This window comes from Bufo bufo, chromosome 4 (genome assembly GCF_905171765.1).
Source record: "Bufo bufo chromosome 4, aBufBuf1.1, whole genome shotgun sequence".
NCBI lineage: Eukaryota > Metazoa > Chordata > Amphibia > Anura > Bufonidae > Bufo > Bufo bufo.
In genome coordinates this window covers 183,832,007-183,857,079 of record NC_053392.1, presented here as the reverse complement: position 1 = coordinate 183,857,079, position 25,073 = coordinate 183,832,007, and the positions used below count along the sequence as shown (strand labels likewise).

At 41.9% G+C, this 25,073-nt stretch overlaps 1 protein-coding gene across 1 annotated transcript in view; it reads right to left on the bottom strand.

Moving 5' to 3' along the window:
* The window catches only part of SMC4 (structural maintenance of chromosomes 4), a 55,893-nt gene that overhangs the window by 24,551 nt on the left and 6,269 nt on the right, over positions 1-25,073 (bottom strand). The window contains 5 exon segments of the mRNA XM_040428166.1: positions 3,168-3,332; positions 3,552-3,702; positions 3,778-3,918; positions 9,748-9,875; positions 10,230-10,394. Of these exon segments, the coding sequence (XP_040284100.1) occupies positions 3,168-3,332; positions 3,552-3,702; positions 3,778-3,918; positions 9,748-9,875; positions 10,230-10,394 (750 nt within the window).

Below are 25,073 nucleotides of genomic sequence, written 5' to 3'. Positions count from 1 at the left end.
TAATTGGGTCGATTTGGGAATTGAAAAATTGGGAGACCTTTTCACCAATGATACCCTAAATCCATTTACGGAATTAACCCTGAAATTTTAAGTTCCTCACAGAGATTTCTTTAAATACTTACAAATTAGAAATTTTTTATCCGGGATAAGTTTACCTATGTCTATTAACACCCCACAACTGACGAGATTGTTACGAAACCCATTGACTAATCTCAAAGGACTATCTCTCAGCTATAACTTAATGACGGAAGGATCGGAATCACCATTAACCCCATTGCTAAGTAAATGGGAATCAGCATTAAACAAGAATATCTCCTTAGAACAGGCATCCTCAAACTGCGGCCCTCCAGCTGTTGCAAAACTACAACTCCCAGCATGCCCGAACAGCCTACAGGTATCAGCCTACAGCAGGGCATTGTGGGAGTTGTAGTTTTACAACAGCTGGAGGGCCGCAGTTTGAGGATGCCTGCCTTAGAACAATGGGAATCTGCATTCTCCATCATGTGTGCATCCTCTAAATGTGTCAACCATTTTGAAAATTCTCTACAGATGGTATTATACCCCTCATAGATTATCTAAAATGTACCCCTCATCTACCCAGGTCTGCTGGAGATGTTCATTGGCAGAAGCTGATATGAAACACATACGGTGGGAATGTAGGAAAAGTAGACCCGTCTGGAACTCAATTAACATGATCTTAACACAGATATGCAATACCCCAATCTCACTGTCAATGGCTCAGTCTACTCTCTATTAATTTAGATTCCTTCCCCATACCCTTTCGAACAGTTATAATTCATATGAATATAGCAACCAGAATGAAAATTGCTCAATACTGAAAAAAAACCAAACCCTCCCCAATTAATGGAAATAGTCAACGCTGTTAACAATAACTGTTTTTACGAAATGATTAACGCTTCAATTTCCAACAAACTAGCCAAATTTAGAGCTACGTGGCATTACTGACTTTATTCACGATTTAACAGAGTCTCAATTAATGTATGATGTAAAGAAGACCTTACAAATCCTTGTCACTCTCCCCCTTTTATTTACCGTTTTATCTTCTTTTATTTAAAATTCCCCCTTTCTTTTTTTTGATATTACTAAATTGTAATGTTACTATTTTTTTATTTTTTTTTGCCCTGTATCCCTGTTAAGGGAATACAAGGTCCATGCAGGTTACATTAATGTATGAAAACAAGATATACAATGTATCTTTCTGCATGTAATACTCTATTTCTTTATTGAAAACAATAAAACATGTTTAAAAAAAAATATATATATATATGGTTCTGTATACGGAATGCAAAAAACGTTTGTGTGCATGAGCCCTTAGGCTGTGGATAAGTGATAAATGTTGTTCGTAGGCCGATGACTTTCAAACTAACACACCGCTTTTAAAACATACTGGTTCCATATTTGGGACACAGTCAAAAACAGCAGGCACTTTTTTACTTCCTTGTTCAGTGTGTGAAAGGGAGGAGTGGGGAGGTCAAAGCAAGAAGATATGTTAGGACCAGCTCACATGGTGGAATTTTGGCACAGACACTGCACCATAATTCCAGCGGCCAGTTGGTTTCTGCACTGCAGTTCGCAGGTTGGTGGTTAAAAGCCACGACTGATCCAAGGAGGGACAACAAGCTGCCACCCGGAACGAGTGGGCCAATATCCAAACCGAACAATCACTGAGGTTTCTGCCACCGTTTAAGTGGCAGATTTTGACAAAATATGCCATGTGAATGGACCCTTAGGCTGAATTCAGAGTTGTCTTTCACATGTATCCTAGAGTGGATCCAAAGTCTAAAATCCACCCAGAATATGCATGCAATCCACCTCCCACCAGTGGGGAGGAGGGTGTCCTTTAAGTTTAACCATCAGTGCTGCAGGGACACACCCCTCACTGGAAACACCCAGGTGGACCATTATTGCAAGCTGCAAATTATTCATAACTTCTGGGAATAAATAAGGGACGGAGCAAAATAAGAGTCTTAAGAAAAGATGCTTAACAATTATTACAGTGGGGGTACAAATAATTGCTAATACAGACAAGTCAGGAAAAGTGATGTGTCCTGTTCAAGTGTACAGTGCATACACGCTTCTTATGCCTCTTCAGGATCAACTGAGCACCACTGAACAAAGTTTCTGACATGCATAAGTTTTCTGAAGCTGCATGTGCACTTTAACACTGATGGTACTTTCTGTTAAAAGGGTTCTACACCTTATTACCGATTATCTATCCTTTCCAGCATCTGATCAGGGGTCCCGGGTACCAGTCACCCGCCGATCAGATGCTGATGATCTATCCAAAAGGAGGGAGAGAGGGAGAGGAAAAAATAAAATAAATAAAAAATGCGCTTAACCCCTTTAACTAAAAGCTACACTTTAAAGAGGACCTTTCACTACAATAAAAAATCTAAACTAAGTATACAGACATGGAGAGCGGCGCCCAGGGATCTCCCTGCATTTATTATCCCTGGGCGCCGCTCCTTTCTCCTGGTATAGGCTCCGGTATCTTCATATTTTCGGCTCAACTGGGTGGAGCCTGCTGGCGTCTCCTTCTCCCAGGCTGTAGCGCTGGCCAATCGCAGCGCTCAGCTCATAGTCTGAGAGGTTTTTTTTCTCTCAGACTAGGAGCTGAGCGCTGCGATTGGCCAGCGCTACAGCCTGGGAGAAGGAGACGCCGGCAGGCTCCACCCAGTTGAGCCGAAAATATGAAGATACCGGAGCCTCGCCCAGGTATAACAGTAAGTGCAGGGAGATCCCCGGGCGCCGCTCTCCATGTCTGTATACTTAGTTTAGATTTTTTTATTGTAGTGAAAGGTCCTCTTTAAGAGGATCTTTCCAAAATTCTTCTCTCACTTGCAATATCTCTTCAGTTCTTTATTTTTCTGTCATGTTCAACTCATACTTTGGTTGTCATATTTATGCCCCATTCTTGCCAGGCACTCCATGTATATTTCAGTTGATATTTAGATTAGGATTTCCATCATTCTATAAAAAATAACCTCATTAGCTGTAATAAATGGAATTAGTGCAGGATTTTATTAGACTTCTCAAACATTTCTAGATGTATTGGCTACTTAAATCCTATGATGTATGTCAATGCGTTCATGCAGAGAGTTATTTTAAGGCTCTTATTATTGCATTAAAAATATAAAGTTACAAACCTCCTTTTCCTCTTGTAAACCTTGGGTTTCTTTTTTCAGACTATCCATAACCTCTTTCAACTTTTCCTCCTCCTTTTCTTTTTGCTTTTCTAGAATTTCCTTTTTTTTGCTTGCCTCTTCAATTATCTTCTGGCTGTTGGCAGGGACACTTCTTAATTCTTCTACCTATTAAAGCAAAAAGGAATAAAACCAATGTATTATTCAGTCATTTTATATACTGTCCTATAAAAAGAGTAACTTCTTTTCCTCAAAGAAAATGCATACTAAAATAGTCAAATCCCTTTAGTCATTAAAATGTGTTTTCCCCAGTGACTAGATGTCTAACAGTACAGTGCCACACAATATGGGAAAACTTAAAACCAGTGCTCATTACTCAAACATTACCTTTTCCTTGTCTTTTTGAAGTTGCTTTTGTAGCTTTTTTACTTTGCTCTTTGCATGCTTCAGCTTTTCACGTACATCAACATCTTGCAAGTCCAACTGAGTAAATTTTTCTCTATTCTCTTCAATAAACTTGGTGATTTTATTAATCTGCCTAAATGAGAAACATTTTTTAAACAACTTATTGCAATTAAAGCATGGAAAACAGAATGATAAAAAGAAAATTTACTTTTCAACATCTTTCAAAGCTTTATTCTTCTCTTTCATTTCTTCAGATAGTGAAGCACTTTTTTCACTGATCTCCTTAGTATCTTCTTGAATTTTTTGTTTTTGACCTTCCATATCCTTAGTACGTTTCTGTAAATCATGTCTTAAAAACAATTGCAAAGGTAATTATTGGTAAGAATCCTGCCATTATTTGAAAATATCATTAAATACCAAGAAGCAGACAAACCCTTCACCTTATACATGTACTTTAGTGACAACTAAATGTATTATTTTTTTTTTTTATCTTAAAAAGGGGTTGAGTCCTGAAATAGATTCTACATTATTCAAACCGGCACCTGGCTCTGAAACCTGTCAGTGCTCAGACCATACACAGCATCAAATTGGTCTGCATAGCCGGCGTCCCAGAAGGAAGCCTCTTCTAAAGAGGATGCACAAGAAAGCCCACAGTTTGAAGACAAGCCGACTAAAGACATGGATTACTGCAACCATGTCCTAGAGTCTGATGAGACCAAGATAAACTTATTTGGTTCAGATGGTGTCAAGCGTGTGTGGCGGCAACCAGGTGAGGAGCACAAAGAATGCCAACATGTACTGTGACATACTGAAGCAGAGCATGATCCTCTCCCTTTGGAAACTAGGCAGCAGATAATATACACAAACACACTTCTAGTATTATATGCACCCACATATATAGACTCTTTCCTATAAAAATGGCTTGTGAAAACACACCCTTTGAGAGCTCACACATTTTTTATATGATTTGTGCAAAACAAAATTTTTATGTTCAAATCAGATAAAAATAACAAAAAACACTATTTGACTGTAACATGTGAACTCAAAATTCAAGTATTCCTAGGACTGCAACTGTAGCATGATAGTTAAAAACTCAAAATACCAAAAGCCTTCATGTAGCTCAGGCCTTATGGAGTCTCCATATCCACACACACAGGCAGTTTTAATAATACTTAGACTGCTTAAAAAGACTCCAGATTAGGCTCCATTCACACATCCGTGTGTGTTTTGCAAATCCGCAAAACACAGACACCGGCAATGTGCGTTCTGCATTTTGCAGACCGCACATCGCCGGCACTTAATAGAAAATGCCTATTCTTGTCCGCAATTGCGGACAAGAATAGGACATGTTCTATTTTTTTTGGGAACGGAATCGCGGACCCGCAATTCCGGATCCTGGCAGCACATAGTCCGGCCCCATAAAAATTACTGGGTCCGCAATTCCGTTCCGCAAAATGAGGAACAGAATTGCGGACGTGTGAATGGAGCCTTACACAGTGTCTGATGCTGGATGATAAATCTGGTTTCCCAAATTAGATTGCTTACTTTACACAACAATCGTTGTCAAAATTCTGATGCATCTAAACCCATGGCCATTTTATTGCAGGGCCAATGTCCCAAGCAACGCTTCCTGTCATATGAGACAGAAAAAAAGGCTCCAAAAGTGTCTAAAACAGGACTGCACAACCCACAGGGCCACGGTTTTAGCCCCCATCCTGCTGGACAGAATTTGTTCAATCAGCAGTGTTTCTAACTGGAGTGCCACACAGCGCTGGATTTAGGCTGGGTTCACACTTGAGCGTTTTACAGCGCGTTCAAACGCGCTGTAAAACGCTCAACACATGAAAACCAATGCTTCCCTATGGCCCTGGTTCTCACTTGAGCGTTTTACAGCTCGTTTGAACGCGCTGAAAAACGCCCTACGCTCAAACAAGTTCTTGAGCTTCTTTGGGGCGTTTTGACGCGCGTTTGTGGCCATGGACACTGCAGTCAATCACACAAACGCGCGTCAAACGCGCGTTTACTATTGCAAAAAACGCGCATAAAAACGCGCGACAAAAACGCGCATATCAAATACGCTCAGGTCTGAACCCAGCCTTAAGGTCTTGCTCCTGCACGCTGTCAGCTGGGACCTGAAGACAGAAGTGGTTTATTACTGCTTCAGCCTTCTCCTCAGGTGCATAGTGGTCTTTTCATGACCTCTTCAGGCACATATGTGGCAAAAAAAAAAATAAATACAAAAAGGTCCAAGCTAACCAAAACCGGCGCAATTATCACCCCATTCACATGAGACTATACATATTATATATCAAAATGGCTGACAAAATAGGGTAATTTATTTTGGTGTCCGTGTGCTAGCCTTTGGGTACTTTCACACTAGCGGCAGGGGACTCTAGCAGGTTGTTTCGGCAGGTGAACAGCCTGTCGATCATTCATGCCGCTAGTTCACGTGTGCCCCTGGACAGCCGCTCTGTACCCATTGACTATAATGGGGGCGAAGTTCTGGTGGTAGCACACGCTGAGACACAGCCGGACTAAAAGTACTGCATGCAATACTTTTAGTCCGGCCGCCTCTCAGCGTGTGCTGCTGCCGGAACTCCGCCCCCATTATAGTCAATAGGGATGGAGCGGCATGATGGATCCGACAGGCTGTTCACCCTCCGGAACAACCTGCCGGAGCTCCCTTCCGCTAGTGTGAAACTAGCCTTAAACGGGTTATATACCATAATCAATGAAAAAAATGAAAATCCGACATCAGATACAGTGGGGGAAATAATTATTTGACCCCTCACTGATTTTGTAAGTTTGTCCAATGACAAAGAAATGAAAAGTCTCAGAACAGTATCATTTCAATGGTAGGTTTATTGTAACAGTGGCAGATAGCACATCAAAAGGAAAATCGAAAAAATAACTTTAAATAAAAGATAGCAACTGATTTGCATTTCATTGAGTGAAATAAGTATTTGAACCCTCTAACAAAAAAAGACTTAATACTTGGTGGAAAAACCCTTGTTTGCAAGCACAGAGGTCAAACGTTTCTTGTAATTGATGACCAAGTTTGCGCACATTTTAGGAGGAATGTTGGTCCACTCCTCTTTGCAGATCATCTCTAAATCCCTAAGGTTTCGAGGCTGTCTCTGTGCAACTCTGAGCTTGAGCTCCCTCCATAGGTTTTCGATTGGATTAAGGTCCGGAGACTGACTAGGCCACTCCATGACCTTAATGTGCTTCTTCTTGAGCCACTCCTTTGTTGCCTTTGCTGTATGTTTTGGGTCATTGTCGTGCTGGAACACCCACCCACGACCCATTTTCAGTTTCCTGGCAGAGGGAAGGAGGTTGTCGCTCAGGATTTCACGATACATGGCTCCGTCCATTTTCCCGTTTATGCGAATAAGTTGTCCTGTGCCCTTAGCAGAAAAACACCCCCAAAGCAAAATGTTTCCACCCCCATGCTTGACGGTGGGGACGGTGTTTTGGGGGTCATAGGCAGCATTTTTCTTCCTCCAAACACAGCGAGTTGAGTTAATGCCAAAGAGCTCTATTTTGGTCTCATCAGACCACAGCAACTTCTCCCAGTCACTCTCTGAATCATTCAGGTGTTCATTGGCAAACTTCAGACGGGCCTGCACATGTGCCTTCCTGAGCAGGGGGACGTTGCGAGCCCTGCAGGATTTTAATCCATTGCGGTGTAATGTGTTTCCAATGGTTTTCTTGGTGACTGTGGTCCCTGCTAATTTGAGGTCATTAACTAACTCCTCCCGTGTAGTTCTAGGATGCTTTTTCACCTTTCTCAGAACCATTGACACCCCACGAGGTGAGATCTTGCGTGGAGCCCCAGAGCGAGGTTGATTGATGGTCATTTTGTGCTCCTTCCATTTTCGAACAATCGCACCAACAGTTGTCACCTTCTCTCCCAGCTTCTTGCTAATGGTTTTGTAGCCCATTCCAGCCTTGTGCAGGTCTACAATTTTGTCTCTGACATCCTTGGACAGCTCTTTGGTCTTTCCCATGTTGGAGAGTTTGGAGTCTGCTTGATTGATTGATTCTGTGGACAGGTGTCTTTTATACAGGTGACTAGTTAAGACAGGTGTCCTTAATGAGGGTGACTAATTGAGTAGAAGTGTCTAACCACTCTGTGGGAGCCAGAACTCTTAATGGTTGGTAGGGGTTCAAATACTTATTTCACTCAATGAAATGCAAATCAGTTGCTATCTTTTATTTAAAGTTTTTTTTTCGATTTTCCTTTTGATGTGCTATCTGCCACTGTTACAATAAACCTACCATTGAAATGATACTGTTCTGAGACTTCATTTCTTTGTCATTGGACAAACTTACAAAATCAGTGAGGGGTCAAATAATTATTTCCCCCACTGTATAATATAGTACATAACAATCTCTTTCTAACAAAGCTAACCTCACATGGATCCAGAGATCTCCCCCTTTATTGCTCCAGTTGCTCTGTTAGATTTATTTCAGGCTGGCAGCTCAGGGGGTGTGTCCTTTCTGCTGCAGCTCTTTCCCTGTAACTTCTAAAAAGCTATGGCTAGTGGCAGTTGAGGATTTAAATGGGCATGTGCGACCACCTCAGATAGGTAGACAACGATTAAGGAAAAGAACAAAACATGGCTCTGTGGCTATACTAGACTTTTAATTACAAGCAATTACAAAACTATTCAGATCGAGATGCTGGTTTGAAAAATCTAGAATATTTTTTGTGACACAAGCGCTTCACGCCCCTATTACATTGCAGGATTTTTGGGCCAATTACTGGGAAAAAGTGTTCATAATAAGTATAGTAGTATAGTATTTTTTGCCCCATAAGACGCACTCCCCCCCCCCCCCCCCCCCAAAAGTGGGAGAAAATGCCCCTGTGTCTTATGGGGCGAATGCTGCCATTTTACAATCGCAGACTGCGATGTATCAGCTGGAGGGGCCGGTGTCATGCAAATGCGGCGGGGCCGATGCGGTCAATGTACTCCGGCCGCGCCGCTCACTCACTCACTCACTCACTTCCTTAATGCCTAAACCTTTTATAATAACTTTAATTGAAGTTCCGATCCTCAGCCCCATCTGTACTACTTACTAAATCTCCTGTAGCAGGCGGCTGGCCGTAACTCACTGATGTCATGTGCCTGCGCCGCCTACTTCATTCATAAAGTAGGCGGCGCAGGCACGTGACATCAGTGAGTTACGGCCGGCCGGCCTGCTCTGCCTGCTACAGGACATTTAGTAAGTAGTACAGATGGGGCTGGGGATCGGAACTTCAATTAAAGTTATTATAAAAGGTATAGGCATTAAGGAAGTGAGTGAGCAGTGGGGCCGGAGTACAGTGACCGCACCGGCCCCACCGCATTTGCATGCCACCGGCCCCTCCCACAGGTTTAGCTCCGGTATATTAGGGCATCTGTGGATGCCACTATTATGGGGTGGGGGATATGTGGATGGCACTGTTATGGGGGATCTGTGGGTGACACATCTATAGCAGTGCCACCCACAGATCCCCCCCATAACAGTGCCATCCACAGATCTTCCCCCATAACAGTGCCATCCACAGATTCCCCATAGTAGTGTCATGCACAGACCACCATTAGTTCAAAAGCACACCTTTTGGTTAAAAAATTTTTTTTTTATTTTCCTCCTCAAAAACCTAGGTGCGTCTTATGGGCTGGTGCGTCTTATAGGGCGAAAAAAATGGTAACCATAGCAGTGTTCAGCCACTAAATGAGCATACATTGATACATACACTCATTTGTGCAGAATCAAAGATGTACAGCTGCAGTCAGCACATCTCCCTGTGTAATCAGGAATCTGCAACTGATAATCAATAGAACAGAATGAGGCAGGAATAACTGCACTGGCGATTAGTGCACTCCCGTCACTTTAAACCGGCCTATTTAATGGGCTGACGCAAACAAGCGCCTATCACCTTTTTTGTGGCCTCTTGAAATACAGCCATGTAACAATGCGGCCCCCAGACCAACAAAGGTTGTGCTCTCCTGATCTTTAACATTACTGAAGTGCATGAACCAAAATTCTGGAGCATGCTTTCATTAATAAATGTCAGCCATACCGTGGACAGTCAGATGACTTCATACGACAACTTGTAACCCGACTAGTTACTGTGTAGCTAGACCAGTAATGTGCACCAGCTTTCCTTACATCCTATTATGTCACTTACATGTAATATTGGCAGATCTGACTCTTCTTTTTAAATGCTTCATTTTCCAAAGTGAGAAATTCAATGGCTTTATTTTTCTCTCCTTCCAGTGCATCCTTTTCTTTTTCCACTAGTTTCACTCTATTAAGCTGTTCAAAAGTGCACACAAGAGTCATAAAACAGGATTTTTTCTTTTTGCAGCCTTCAAATGTTTGATCTCCTATTTTACTACTGTATCTTCACTCACTGCCAAGGGATGCATTTCTACACTGCAGCTACTTACATTAGTTTGTACAGATATGGCATAAAGCATTTCTCCAATTCCCCAATCACTGGAGCAGGACCCCCCCCATGACTGCTCATTCTGTAGAGAACAACAACTATTTTCCCATCTGCTCGGCTCCTCCTGCTCTGTAACATGCTGCCTGCAGATTGCACTGGATTCTCTTTAAGGATCACATTTCTAAGCATAGCCGAGATCGGTACGGAAAACAATAACTTACCTTTTCCCCTCTCTGCTGATTTAAGGCTTCAACTCTGCGACAAAGAAGTTCAATTGGCGCCTTCAATCTCTCCGAGCCAATAATGTCTTCTAAATATTCCAGCATTCCTTCATCGTGCTCAGTTTGTCCTTTTGGTTTCATCATCGCGATTTGTTCAACTTCACCCTAGCACACGTTAACATGAAACAAAAATATTTAAACTACAGTACAACATAAAAAATCTAAATGATAGATAGTTACATATATATTTGGCTTTTATAAAGCACCAACATATGTTGCAGCGCTGTAGAAGAGATGGATATGATTGGGGCTCACAGTCTAGCTTCTTCTGTAGTAAACACACTGGGTTCGTAGGAAGCTAATTCTGATGCAATCTTTCTTGTGCTTTACAGACTAACTTACCACAACATTCACAGTAACCTGAATACTGAGAACAGCTTCAAATACAAAAAGAGGCCTCATGCAGACTGTCCGGTCAGAAACGGACCTATTCAATGGGGTCACACAAAATGTGGACAGCACACCGTGCGCAGTCCGCATCCACACGTCCGTTCGGCGGCCCCTCAAAAAAACTTCTACATAAATTTAAAAATAATTGGCGGAATGAACTTGGCAGGGATTCATGTTTTGCGGACTGCAAAACCCTTATAGACGTGTGCATGAGCGCTAAGGGGGCATTCACATGTTCTGGCCTTCTGCATCCGTGCAGCCACGCCGCTCCAGAATAGGACTCATCCTTTACTTTGTGACAACATGCAGACCACAGACCCACTGAAGTCAATGGGTCCACATGGTGATCAGCATCAGCGGATATTGGCGTTTTGTGGACCGCAAAACATTGCAGTCGTATAAATGCTGCCTAAAATATATTTCCTCAACACAAAAATCCCCAGATATAGTATCACGCTTGCAAAACACAATTTTCCCACTGAATTGCCAGACAGTAAAAACAGTCTGAGAAGAACATGAAGGAGAACAGAACAATTCATTCTGGGCTCTGAAGTCAAGAAAGCTGTCCTATCTCTGTATGCACAGTCATAGGGGGAATATAATAGGACCCTTCCGTTAAAGCCCAGAACAAGCAGGAAATTAAATGTATAAATTGCAAGTTACCGTATACTGAACTTTCTTTTCCCACAAAACTATATATGAATCTGCTCAGCTCCTCCTGCTCTACAACAGACATCCACCATGTTCAACATGACAGGTTACCTTTACTATTACATTTGTGTGACCAATGAGGCGTTTATCGTTTTGCAACTATGGTGTTATTTACAATAAATAAAAACTCATTCTGTAACTTCCAACCTTATTAGGGTACTTTCACACTTGCGGCAGGATGGATCCGACAGGCTGTTCACCATGTCGTATCCATCCTGCGGCTGTTTCGCCGTGCCCCCGGGCCGCCGCTCCGTCCCCATTGACTATAATGGGGATGGGGGCGGAGCTCCGGCGCAGCACGGCTTAAGGCCGCCGGACTAAAATTACTGCATGTCAGGTTTTTTAGTCCGGCGGCTTTCTCCGTGCACCGCCGGAGCTCCGCCCCCGTCCCCATTATAGTCAATGGGGACGGAGCGGGGGCACGGCGAAACAGCCACAGGACGGATCCGACATGGTGAACAGCATGTCGGATCCGTCCTGCCACAAGTGTGAAAGTACCCTTAGAGCAGAGGAAACTAAGGCTACATGCACACGCAGCAATTCTGGATTGAAATAGTGTGGCTTTTGGTGCAGATTTAAACTTTCCACCGACATAATTTCCACAGAAAATCCACACGAGTTAGGCTGGGTTCACACGAGTCAGTTTTGACTGCGATTGCGTTCCGATGTTCAGTTTTTATCGCACGGGTGCAATGTTTTTTGCACGCGCGCGATAAAAAACCGACTGTGGTACCCAGACCCGAACTTCTTCACAGAAGTTCAGGTTTGGGTTAGTTGTAGTGTAGATTGTATTATTTTCCCTTATAACATGGTTATAAGGGAAAATAATAGCATTCTGAATACAGAATGCATAGTAGGTGATCAATTGAGGGTTAAAAAAAAAATTAAAAAATTAACTCACCTCCTCCGCGTAGTTCCCGGTCACTTCTTTGAACTACAGGCTAGGACCTGTGGTGACGTCAGATCACATGCTCCAATCACATGGTCCATCACCATGGTGATGGACCATGTGATCTGACGTCACCAAAGTTCCTTTAGCCGACAGATCAGAAGAGACTGGGAACTACGCGATCAAGAGGAGAAGGTGAGTTAATTTGTTTATTTTTTTTAACCCCTCCAGCGCTATTTTACTAAGCATTCTGTATTCAGAATGCTATTATTTTCCCTTATAACCATGCTTGCGGATGCTTGCGATTTTCACGCAACCCCATTCACTTCTATGGGGCCTGCATTGCGTGAAAAACGCAGAATATAGAGCATGCTGCGATTTTCACGCAACGCACAAGTGATGCGTGAAAATCATCGCTCATCTGAAAAGCCCCATTGAAATGAATGGGTCCGGATTCAGTGCAGGTGCAATGCGTTCACCTACCGCATTGCACCCGCGCAGAAATCTCGCCCGTGTGAACGCAGCCTTATGTAGGAATTTATCGAAAGCGCTACGTATGGTGTTCTTTTCAGGCATTTTTCCATTAGATTCGCTATACAAAAAAAATACAAAAAACATCCAAAGTCAATTTGCATAAAACTTTGCTTTGTGCAATAACTTCATAAACTATGGTTCAGTTAATGTTTTTTTACAGTAGAAATTAATTTATGAAGTGTGAATACCGTATTTATCGGCGTATAACACGCACTGGCGTATAACACGCACCTTCAGTTTAAGGGAAATTTCAGGAAAAAAAATTAAATTTCAAATTGTACTGCTATGGGGTGGGGGGATCTGTGGATGGAACTGTTATGGGGGGGGATCTGTGGATGACACTGCTATGTCATCCACAGATCCCCCTCATAACAGTGTCCATTTCAAATTGTACTGCTATGGGGTGGGGGGATCTGTGGATGGAACTGTTATGGGGGGGATCTGTGGATGACCCTGCTATATGTCATCCACAGATCCCCCTCATAACAGTGTCCCCCAATACACCGGGCCCCGCCGCTCACCGAAGTATTTATAAACGTGAATCCTTATCCTGTTATTAAGCTGCCCTCTCCCATGTTCCCATGTTCCCCTGTATCCCCACAGCACTTACGATTCACACGCTTCCATAGCAGGCAGAGCGGATGGCACCAGTAACGTCACTCACTGACGTCGCGCGTCTGCTCCGCCTGCTTCATTCATAAAGGGGGCGGAGCAGGCGCTCAATGTCAGTGAGTGACGTTACTGCTGCCGTCCGCTCTGCCTGCTATTGAAGCTTAAGTAAGTGCTATGGGGATACAGGGGAACATAGGAACATGGGAGAGGGCAGCTTAATAACAGGATAAGGATTCACGTTTATAAATACTTTGGTGAGCGGCGGGGCCCGGTGTAAGAGTACAGTGACTGCACCGGGCCCCGCCCCTAGTTACGGACTCCAGCCCCTCCCCTCTCCCGGCTCATACAGCACAGTCTGTGATGCTGCATCTTTGCCGGGCCGCAATGAATATCGGCGTATAACACGCATACATCATTTGCCCCCTATTTTCAGGGGGAAAAAGTGCGTGTTATACGCCGATAAATACGGTAACTAAATAGATGACATTTATGGTACATATATCTATTTTTGTAATTAATCCCAGATAGCGATTTTTTTTTTTTTAAATCTCCTATTTTGTGATCGTAGATACAATCCTGTGCAGAAAACAAAAGGGTAACGGCAGACTTAAACGGGACATACACAAGATAATTGGTGGCCGATGACTCTCTGGCTCGCTTGGCCGAGTGTGCAGAGAAAATGGGGAGAAAACAGCTGCCAGATACCTCTGTCCTGAGAACATAAGGATTGGGCAGTTAAAATCCAGCATGCTTGATCCCTATCCTGTTATGGGCTTCATATACAGCAGATTGCTACTGCTGAAAGCAATAGGCTCAACCGAATGATATCATATACGGCTACTTTCACATTAGCGTTTCTTGCGGATCCGACATGGATCTGCAAAAACGCTCCCGTTACCATAATACAACCGCATGCATCAGTCATGAACGGATCCGGTTGTATTATGTCTTCTATAGCCATGACAGATCCGTCATGAACACCATTGAAAGTCAATGAGGGACGGATCCGTTTTCTATTGTGCCAGAGAAAACGGATACGTCACCATTGACTTACATTGTGTGTTAGGACGGATCCGTCTTGCTATGCACCACATTGCCAGCAGAATACCACTGCTTGCAGAGTTTTTCTGTCCACGATGGGGAAGCAACCAAACGGAACGGAATACATTTTGGTGCATCCCGTTTCTTTCAGTTCCCATTGACAATGAATGGGGACAAAACTGAAGTGTTTTCTTCCGCTATTGAGATTCTATGAAGAATCTCAATAGCGGAATTGAAAACGCTAATGTGAAAGTATCCTTAGGAATTAGTGGCCAGTGAAAAAAAAAAACTGATTTTTATTTTTAAATACAGATATTTCACAAATACAGAAATTCTTCTCTTGTTCATCTTTGAGATGGTTCTACACTTTGTTTTGAGTCCATTGTGGTAAATTCATATCACTGGACATGATTTGGAAAGACAGCCCTGTCTATATAAGGTCTCACATCTGACAATACATATCAGAGCAAATACCAAGCCATAAGGGGGAAAGAACTGCCTGCATATGTTCTGAATAGGTTCTATACACCTATACAAAACATTTAACGCCTTCCAGAGACCGGCATTTTTTATTATTATTTTTTTTAACTTCACCACAGCCAAATTCTGCAAATCTGACATGTGTCACTAAGTGGTAACTCTGGAATGCTTTTACGTATTCAAACGACTGAGAATGTTTTATCATGACACACTGTACATCAGGTTAGTGGTACATTTGAGTCAATACATTTTACCTTTATTTATTTTTTTAAACCAAAGTTTATAGAAAATTTTGGAAACTTTACAATTCCCTAAACTTGAATGTCTCTGCTTTTAATACAGATAGTGATAACTCAAAATAGTTATTAACGAACATTCACTATACGATTACTTTATCTTGGCACTTGGTCAATTTTTTTAGGACATTAGAAGGCTTAGAATTGAAAAAATATATACAATTTAAAGACAAATTCAGTTTTGAAGTGACTAAGGGGCATATGTAACTTGGGACAAAAACATTAGCATTTCTGCGAGAAATTCTGCACCATTCAACTAATAGCAGTTTTGGAAATATGAAGAATGGAAATAAAGACGTGGGGACATTCATTTTTCACAGCCAAATTTTTTTAGCACCATATTTTACCTCTGTCGTTCAAGAGCCATGACTTTTTACTTTCCTGTTAACGCAGTTGTACGAGGCCTTCTTTGCAGGACAAGATGTACTTTTAGTACTATTTAATGTCACCATTTAATACAATTTATACTGGAAAACGGGGGGAAAAAAAATGAGGGCTTAACCTCTTGGGGAACACATGACGTACCGGTACATCATGATGTCCTGGTACTAAATTCAGACCTGCGGTTTACGGCTATTACGGGAGTTGCGGTGGGCGGTCGGAGGTGCCATTAGGTCCCCGTGCGGCTGTAAGGGGGACCCGATGGCATGGAAGGCAGCGCGATGCCTTCCGGTGATGAGTCTGAGATCCAGCCCCCTGTATCTCACAGGCAGGAAGCTGTATGAGTATTACTCATACAGCCAATGCATTCCAATACAAAGTATTGGAATGCATTGTAAAGGGGATTAGACCCCTAAAAGTTGAAGTCCCAAAGTGGGACAAAAAAAAAATTAAAAATAAAAAAATTAAAAGTTTCAAGTAAAAACGTCATTTTCCCCCAAATAAAGTAATAAAAACAACCAAAAAAAAACCCCAGCTCTATAAACATATCACATGACCTAACACCTCAGATGAACACCGTAAAAAATAAAAACTGTGCTAAATAAACCAATTTTTTTGTCACCTTATATCACAAAAAGTACAACATACGTAAAAAAAAAAAAAAAAAGTATACATATTAGGTATCGCCGCGTCCGTAATAACCTGCTCTATAAAAATAATCAAATGACCTAACCCCTCAGGTGAATACCGTAAAAAAAAAAAAAGAATTTAAACTGTAAAAAGCCATTTTTTGTCACCTTACATCACAAAAAGTGTAATAGCAAGCAATCAAAAAGTCATATGCACCCCAAAAGAGTGCAAAAACAAACAAACAGTCATCTCATCCCGCAAAAATTATACCCTACCCAAAATAATCGCCCAAAACCTGAAAAAACTATGGCTCTCAGACTATGGAGACACTAAAACATGATTTTTTTTTTGTTTCAAAAATGAAATTATTGTGTAAAACTTACCTAAAAATAAATAGTATACATATTAGGTATCGCCGCGTCCGTGACAAACTGGTCTATAAAAATACCACATGATCTAACCTGTCAGATGAATGTTGTAAATAACAAAAAATAAAAACGGTGCCAAAACAGCTATTTTTTGTTACCTTGCCTCACAAAAAGTGTAATAAAGAGCAACCAAAAATCATATGTACCCTAAAAATAGTACCAACAAAACTGCCACCCTATCCCACAGTTTCAAAAATAGGGTCACATTTTGGGAGTATCTACTCTAGGGGTGCATCAAATGGGACATGGTGTCAAAAACCCAGTCCAGCAAAATCTGCCTTCAAAAAACCGTATATGGCATTCCTTTCCTTCCGCTGTACAGGCACAAGGCATGGCGCAGTTTAGGACCACATATGGGGTGTTTCTGTAAACTACAGAATCAGAGCCATAAATACTGAGTTTGGTTTGGCTGTTAACCCTTGCTTTGTAACTGGAAAAAATGGATTCAAATGAAAAATCTACCAAAAAAGTGAAATTTTATCTCTATTTTCCATTAATTCTTGTGGAACACCTAAAGGGTTAACAAAGTTTGTAAAATCAGTTTTGAATACCTTTAGGGGTGTAGTTTATTAAAATGGGGTCATTTTTGGGTGGTTTCTATTATGTAAGCCTCACAAAGTGACTTCAGACCTGAACTGGTCCTTAAAAAGTGGGTTTTTGAAAATTTCGGAAAAATGTCAAGATTTGCTTCGAAACTTCTAAGCCTTGTAACGTCCCCAAAAAATAAAATGGCATTCCCAAAACATGAAGTAGACATATGGGGAATGTAAATTAATAACTATTTTTGGAGGTATTACTATGTATTATAGAAGTAGAGAAATTTAAACTTGGAAATTTGCAAAACTTTCAAAAATGTTGGTAAATTTGGTATTTTTTTTTTATAAATAAAAATGAATTATTTTTTTTTACTCCATTTTACCAGTGTCATGAAGTACAATATGTGACGAAAAAACAATCTCAGAATGGCCTGGATAAGTAAAAGTGTTTTAAAGTTATCACCACAAAGTGACACTGGTCAGATTTGCAAAAAAATGGCCTGGTTCTTAAGGTGAAAATGAGCCCGGTCCCTAAGGGGTTAAATTAAAAGAACCCACCCCCGCAAACAACTTCAACACTTTATAGCGTTCACCGTATGCTATAGGAAATAAAAATTCTTTGGATTGCCATAATTAGACACCCACGATCATTATAAAAATTTCATCTTAGGCTATTTTCACACTGCTGTTTCTGGGTCCGCCTGTGAGATCCGTTTCAGGGCTCTCACAAGCGGCCCCAAACGGATCAGTTTAGCCCCAATGCATTCTGAATGGATAAGGATCCGTTCAGAATGCATCAGTTTGGCTCCGTACCGCCTCCATTCCGCTTTGGAGGCGGACACCAAAACGCTGCTTGCAGCGTTTTACTGTCCGTCTGGCGATACAGAGCCAACCGGATCCGTCCTGACTTACAATGTAAGTCAATGGGGACGGATCCGTTTACATTGACACAATATGGTGCAATTGCAAACGAATCCGTCCCCCATTGACTTTCAATGTGTTGACTTACACTTAGAGTCCATTCACACATGCGCAATTCCATTCCGCATTTTGCGGAACGATATTGTGGACCCATACATTTTTATGGGGCCGCAACTATGTGCGGCCCCGATCGAATTGCAGACCCGCACTTCCAGGTCCACAATTCCGATCCTGAAAAAAAATAGAACATGTCCTATTCTTGTCCGCAATAGCGGACAAGAATAGGCATATTCTCTTAGTGGAACGCACATTGCCACATTACCAGATCCGCAAAACACACACGGATGTGTGAATGGACCCTTAGACTTAGATTTTTTTTTTTGGCAGAATAATGCAGACGGATCCGTTCTGAACGGATACCAGCGTTTGCATTTATAGGTGCGGATCCGTCTGTGCAGATACAAGACGGATCCGCACCTAACGCAGGTGTGAAAGTAGCCTTATTTCCATTTATTTTTTTATTTATTCGGGGGTGGGAACCCAAAAGAGCAAATGGGACAGTTTTTCCTAAAGGGTTCACAACTCCAAACTATTTTTTGCATTGCATTGCCAGAATGCATTCCACCGCACATGCACGGCGGGCGGGCACTGGAGCAGTGCGCGTCCGATCATTGCAGGGGCCCGGCAGTCAGGGCCCCTGCTGTATCCGCCGGCATTGCTGTAAAAGCCGGCAGATTAACCCCTTCTATGTGCCGGTCAGAGCGAAGTGGATTACGCAGGTGAGGGAGCGCATTGAGTCCCCGCGCTGCTGTGGCGGGGACTCGATGTGTCAGAGACTGCCTAATGCCTTGCACGGTATTAGGACCTGCCTTCTACAGGTGCCCAGGAAATCCAGCCTCAGGCTGGGTCTCCTAGGCCAGTGTTTCCCAACCAGTGTGCCTCCAGCTGTTGCAAAACTACAACTCCCAGCATGCTCGAACAGCCTTTGGCTGTGCGGGCATGCTGGGAGGTGTAGTTTTGCAACAGCTGGAGGCACACTGGTTGGGAAACACTGGCCTAGGCAACCTGTTAGTGTATTACACAGAGTAGTACACTAACAGGCAATGCATAACAATACAGATGTACTGTAATGCATTGCAGAGGGGATCAGACCCTCACAAGTTGAAGTTTAGGATGGGACAGAAGTAAAAAAAAAAAAGAAAGAAGAAGAAATAAATTAAGGAGGGGTTTTCAATAAAAATTAACTTTCAAGTAAAAAAAAAAAGGAAATGACGCCCTGATTTTATAATAAAAAAAATAGAAAGAAAAAAAAGAAAAAAAAAAAAACACACACACACTAGGTATCACCGCCTCTATAAATATATCACATAATCCACCCCGTCCGATATACACCATAAAAAAATTAAAACGGTGGAAAAAAAAGCTATTTTGTCACCTTACACCACTAAAAGTGCAACACCAAGAGATCAAAAAGGCGTATGCCCCCAAAAATAGTACCCAACAGTCAACTCATCCCGCTAAAAATGAGCCCCTACATAGGACAAGCGTCAAAAATAAATAAAAAATGTCTTCAGAGTATGGAGACGCAAATTATTTTTTTTTTAAATTCTTTATTATGTAAAACTGAAACAAAAAAAGTATACATATTTGGTATTTTTGCTTCTAACAACCTGCTCTATAAAAATAGCTCATGTTCTAACCTGTTAGATGAACATTGTAAAGAAAATAAAAAGTGCCAAAACAGCTATTTTTTTGTTACCTTGCCTCACAAAAATTTTAATATAGAGCAACCAAAAATCATCTGTACCCTAAAATAGTACCAATAAAACTGCCACCTTATCCCGTAGTTTCCTAAATGGGAATCACTTTTTTGTAGTTTCTACTCTAGGGGTGCATCAGGGGGATTTCAAATGTGAAATGGCAAGTTAAAATTATCCCAGTGAAATCTGCCTCCAAAAACCATATGGCGTTCTTTTCCTTCTGCGCCCTGCTGTGTGGCCATACAGCAGTTTACGACCACATATGGGTGTTTCTGTAAACTACAGAATCAGGGCCATAAATATTGAGTTTTGTTTGGCTGTTAACCCTTGCTTTGTTAGTGGGAAAAAATTTACTAAAATGGAAAATCTGCCAAAAAAAGTGAAATTCTGGAATTCCAGATCCATTTTCCATTAATTCTTGTGGAACACCTAAAGGGTTAAAGTTTGTAAAATCAGTTTTGAATACCTTGAGGGGTGTAGTTTCTAAAATGGGGTCATTTTTGGTTGGTTTCTATTATGTAAGCCTCACAAAGTGACTTCAGACCTGAACTGATCCTTAAAAAGTGCTTCTAAACTTCAAGCCTTCTAACGTCTCCAAAAAATAAAATGGCATTCCCAAAATGATCCAAACATGAAGTAGACATATGGGAAATGTAAAGTAATAACATCTGTTTTAAAAGCAGAGAAAATAAAATTTGGAAAGTTGCAAATTTTGTATTTTTTTTTTATAAATATAAATGAAATATTTTGATTCACATTTACCACTGTCAGGAAGTACAATATGTGACGAGAAAACAATCTCTGAATGGCCTGGATAAGTAAAAGTGTTTAAAAGTTATCGCCACATAAAGTGACATATCAGATTTGCAAAAATCAGTCTGGTCCTTAAAGGGACACTGACAGGCCCAAGCGCCGCCCAGCTCATCAATATTCACTTCGCTGGGCGGCTACTTTTGGCCCTGTCAGTGTCCCTTTAAGGTGAAAAATGACCTGGTCCTTAAGGGGTTAATAGATCAGATTTTTTTCAAACTAATTTTTATATGTAAATTTGGTGATTTATAGAATTATTTTTTTTTTACTGTCATTTTACCCCCTTATGGGAACTGAACATGCAATCCTTTGATCATCTATACCATAAACTGAAACCGTATACTACTGCAGCCTCTGGGATTTTTACTGGCCAAAGGCAGGGCTTAACAAGCAGCTTGCTATGGAAGGCCTAAGGCCCCTTTCACACGGGCGAGTATTCCGCGCGAGTGCAATGCGTGAGGTGAACGCATTGCACCCGCACTGAATCCGGACCCATTCATTTCTATGGGGCTGTGCACACGAGTGGTGATTTTCACGCATCACTTGTGCGTTGCGTGAAAATAGCAGCATGCTCCTCTTTGCGCGTTTTTTTACGTAACGCAGGCTCCATAGAAATGAATGGGGTTGCGTGAAAATCGCAAGCACCTGCAAGCAAGTGCGGATGCGGTGCAAATTTTTACGCACGGTTTGCTAGGTGTCGATCGGGATGGAGACCAGATCATTATTATTTTCCCTTATAACATGGTTATAAAGGGAAAATAATAGCATTCTGAATACAGAATGCATAGTACAATAGGGCTGGAGGGGTTAAAAAAATTAAAATAATTTAACTCACCTTAATCCACTTGTTCGTGCAGCCGGCATCTCTTCTGTCTTCTTTTGTGAAGAATAGGACCTTTGATGACGTCACTACGCTCATCACATGATCCATCACCATGGTGATGGATCATGTGATGGACCATGTGATGAGCGTAGTGACATCAAAAGGTCCTATTCCTCACAGAACAAGACAGAAGAGATGCCGGCTGCGCGAAAAAGTGGATTAAGGAGAGTTAAATTATTTTTTCTTTTTACCTATTGTACTATGCATTCTGTATTCAGAATGCTATTATTTTCCCTTATAACCATTAGAGGGGAAATAATACAATCTACACTACAACTAACCCAAACCTGAACTTCTGTGAAGAAGTTCGGGTCTGGGTACCACAGTCAGTTTTTTATCACGCGTGTGCAAAACACATTGCACCCGCGCGATAAAAACTGAACATCGGAACGCAATCGCAGTCAAAACTGACTGCAATTGCGTTCCTACTCACACGGGTTTGCCGCAATGCACCGGGACGCATCCAGACATGCTCGTCTGCAAGGGGCCTAAGAGTGTTCACAAGGCCCCAGGCTGCCACAGCAACAGATTGGAGCCTGTGAATTAGCTGTGGGTGCGCCAATCGAGTGGTCATAGGGCATCCCCTCCTCTGTTTAACTTCCCAAATGCTGGGGGGGGGGGGTCACTATTCAGCATGGCATCAGAGTGGTTAAATTAACATGATCAGCGTTCTCTCAGATACCAGTCATTGTAGCCAGCTCCTGCTCCATGAGCACCACTGATGTACTGTCACGTTGAGATGTGCATAAAGGTTAAAGAAGCATTAAACAAAGTTTTATTCTGGGCTCATTAGAAAGGTACATGATGTAAACTGTAGTGAAGGTAATCTTTTTACTGGTCCCCGTATTTGAGAGTAATCCACTCCCTTCCAGTCCTCAGCTATGTCATGTGACGACACAACTCTCCGAGTGACGCACTCCACTATAGATGACTAGCACTCCTGTGACTTCCCCACTCCTCTTTCTGCAGTCATCATGGACCTTGTGCATAATCCTCACGCCAAAACTCTCTTTGGTGGTGCTCTACGTAGAATAGCTTGTTAATCCATACAAAAGAAACATTTATTCCTATGCCAGCCTCGATATCAGTGGAACGAATCAGGAAAGAATAGAGGAACTAACTTCCTGCCCTCAAGTAAGACACTGGGTCAGTTGTAGATTCAGTGTCGGTCACATGACACAGCGGAGAACCACAAGTATAGTCACCAGCAAGATTACCTTCCCTATAAACATTTTTGTCAGAGCGCTTCTTTAAGCCATTATGACTCTTGGGTTAATATTAAAGGTGTGTGTACTGTGCTTTACAGAATGGGCTCAGAATGCATGTGTAACCTGCATTCCCTGAATTTAATGGAGGCCAGGATGGCACTAGCAGAGGTAGTATTTAGTGTAGGTTCCTGTCCTAAAGAGATCGTCATGCCGATGGTGGACAGGCACAAATGTAGAAAACATTTGCCAAGAATCTCACATTTATAACGTAGCATTAGTACATTTTCTATATCGAGTATGGCACTGTTGTATTTACTTTTATTATTTGTGTTTGCAGAGTGCTGTTGCATTGTGTTTGTTTTTGCTGCAGCACTTTACAGTACCAATAATGTGGAGGTCAAGAAATATCCACACGCTGCGAAGAAAGAAAAAAAAACTTAATGCAATGCAAAGGGTGAAACCAGCATGTGGATTTTCCACTGCAGTTTACATCACATATGGGAGTATGCAAATCTATACTGCGAACTCTGCAGAGAAAATTGCATTAACTGGGGATAAAATTAGAACATTAACTTGGAGACCCACTTTTGAAGAGCTACAGATCTACTAAATTCTTGGGCTCCTCTTCGGTCATTCAAGATGGCCGCACTTACACCTGCAGATAATCGTTACAGGGGTTGGTCACTTTCTGGTTACTGTTGACCAATATGTTTCTAAGATGACTATATGGCACTTTCTAATATAGTCTTTGTTGATATTTTGCACCATTTTCTATATTCCCTAAAGTAGTCTCCCTTTTTGGGCAAGTCTTTTGTGCTGTCCACACAGAGGTCAGTCTATAAAATGGCCGCTGACGGTCCATGTGACCAGACAAATCATTCAGTCTGCTCTGTTAAAATACACTGAACCTGCACTAAACTCTCAACATTATTTGTGTGGAGAAGGCTGAGTGATGAGTCTGGAGTTATTTTGCTTGGGACCCTCGACCAGCAGCTGTCTTATGGACAGGTCTCCTATGTGGACAACACAGTATTTGCCCAACAAGGGAACATGACTTATGAAATAAAGAAAACAGCACAGAAAATCAACAGAGGCTACATTAGTAATTGTCTTCTAGTCATCTTATCTACACATTGGCCAAAAGTAGCCAGAATATGGCCAACACCTTCAAGTGTAATACTGCCGACGATTACCTGATGAAATGAGCAATCTGAATATTGTATCAGGTTTAAAAATCCTCTGACTGCAGGAGATCATGCCGTGTAATCAGCGCTCTGCCCTCAGCAAACAAGGATTCAGCACTGAGATGAGAGGGCATTAGCGATCGCTCGTCCCCATACTGTGGAGGAGATCACTGCATGTAATAAAGCCGGCTCTACTCTAACGAGGTGATTGTCGGGGGAAAAACACTCGCCTGCAAAATCTGAAGGTAAATATAAGCTTTAGACAGTCTAGTGCAGGAATCGGCAACCTTCGGCACTCCACCTGTTTTGAAACTACAATTCCCAGCATTTCCATTCATTTCTATGTGAGTTCTTAGAAGAGAAGACCAGGTATGTATGCTGGAAGTTGTAGTTTCACAAAAGCTGGAGTGCCGGAGGTTGCCTACCCCTAGTAGTGCAGCAGGAACCGTCTTTGGCTTAATATACGCCTAGTATGCACCAGGCAGTTTGAGAAGTGGGTAGTCATCTTTAATGGCAGAAAAGGAGCCTGGGATACAGGAAAAGTAGAGCACCAGGTACGTGTTCTGTTTATTCCCTAATGTGATTTTTTTTTTCTTGAATCAGGGGTCGCTTTAATGCCACCGCAGGTCAATTTCGTCCATGGATTTCATCCTTTGCAATGTATGGGGTGAAATCTGCTCTATGTGGCCATACCCAAAATGGGTTTTCCAAGAACATAATAAAAAGGTTAAGCAATGCTCACCTTGGTAACTTCCTGCAGCTCCAGAAGTCCTCATGGTCATTGTTCCTTTACTGCAGCAATTGCATACCCATCTTTTGTCAGCGCGGTGTCCAGCACAAAACCGCTGCAGCCATAGTAAACAAAGACCGGTGGGGACCAAAAAGCAACAGATTTAAACCCCTTTTTTTAAACAACATTTCTGCTGTTAACCAGATTGACACTGGGAGAAGAATAAAAATAAAATAAAAATACCCTTAGGGGTAGGTCCAAATGTGACTAAAATGCCATGGATTTCAGCATTGTACAATACCAGCAAAGAAAATTAGATTTGAATAATTCCTTTCTACACGGTTTCCTTTCTTCACAGCG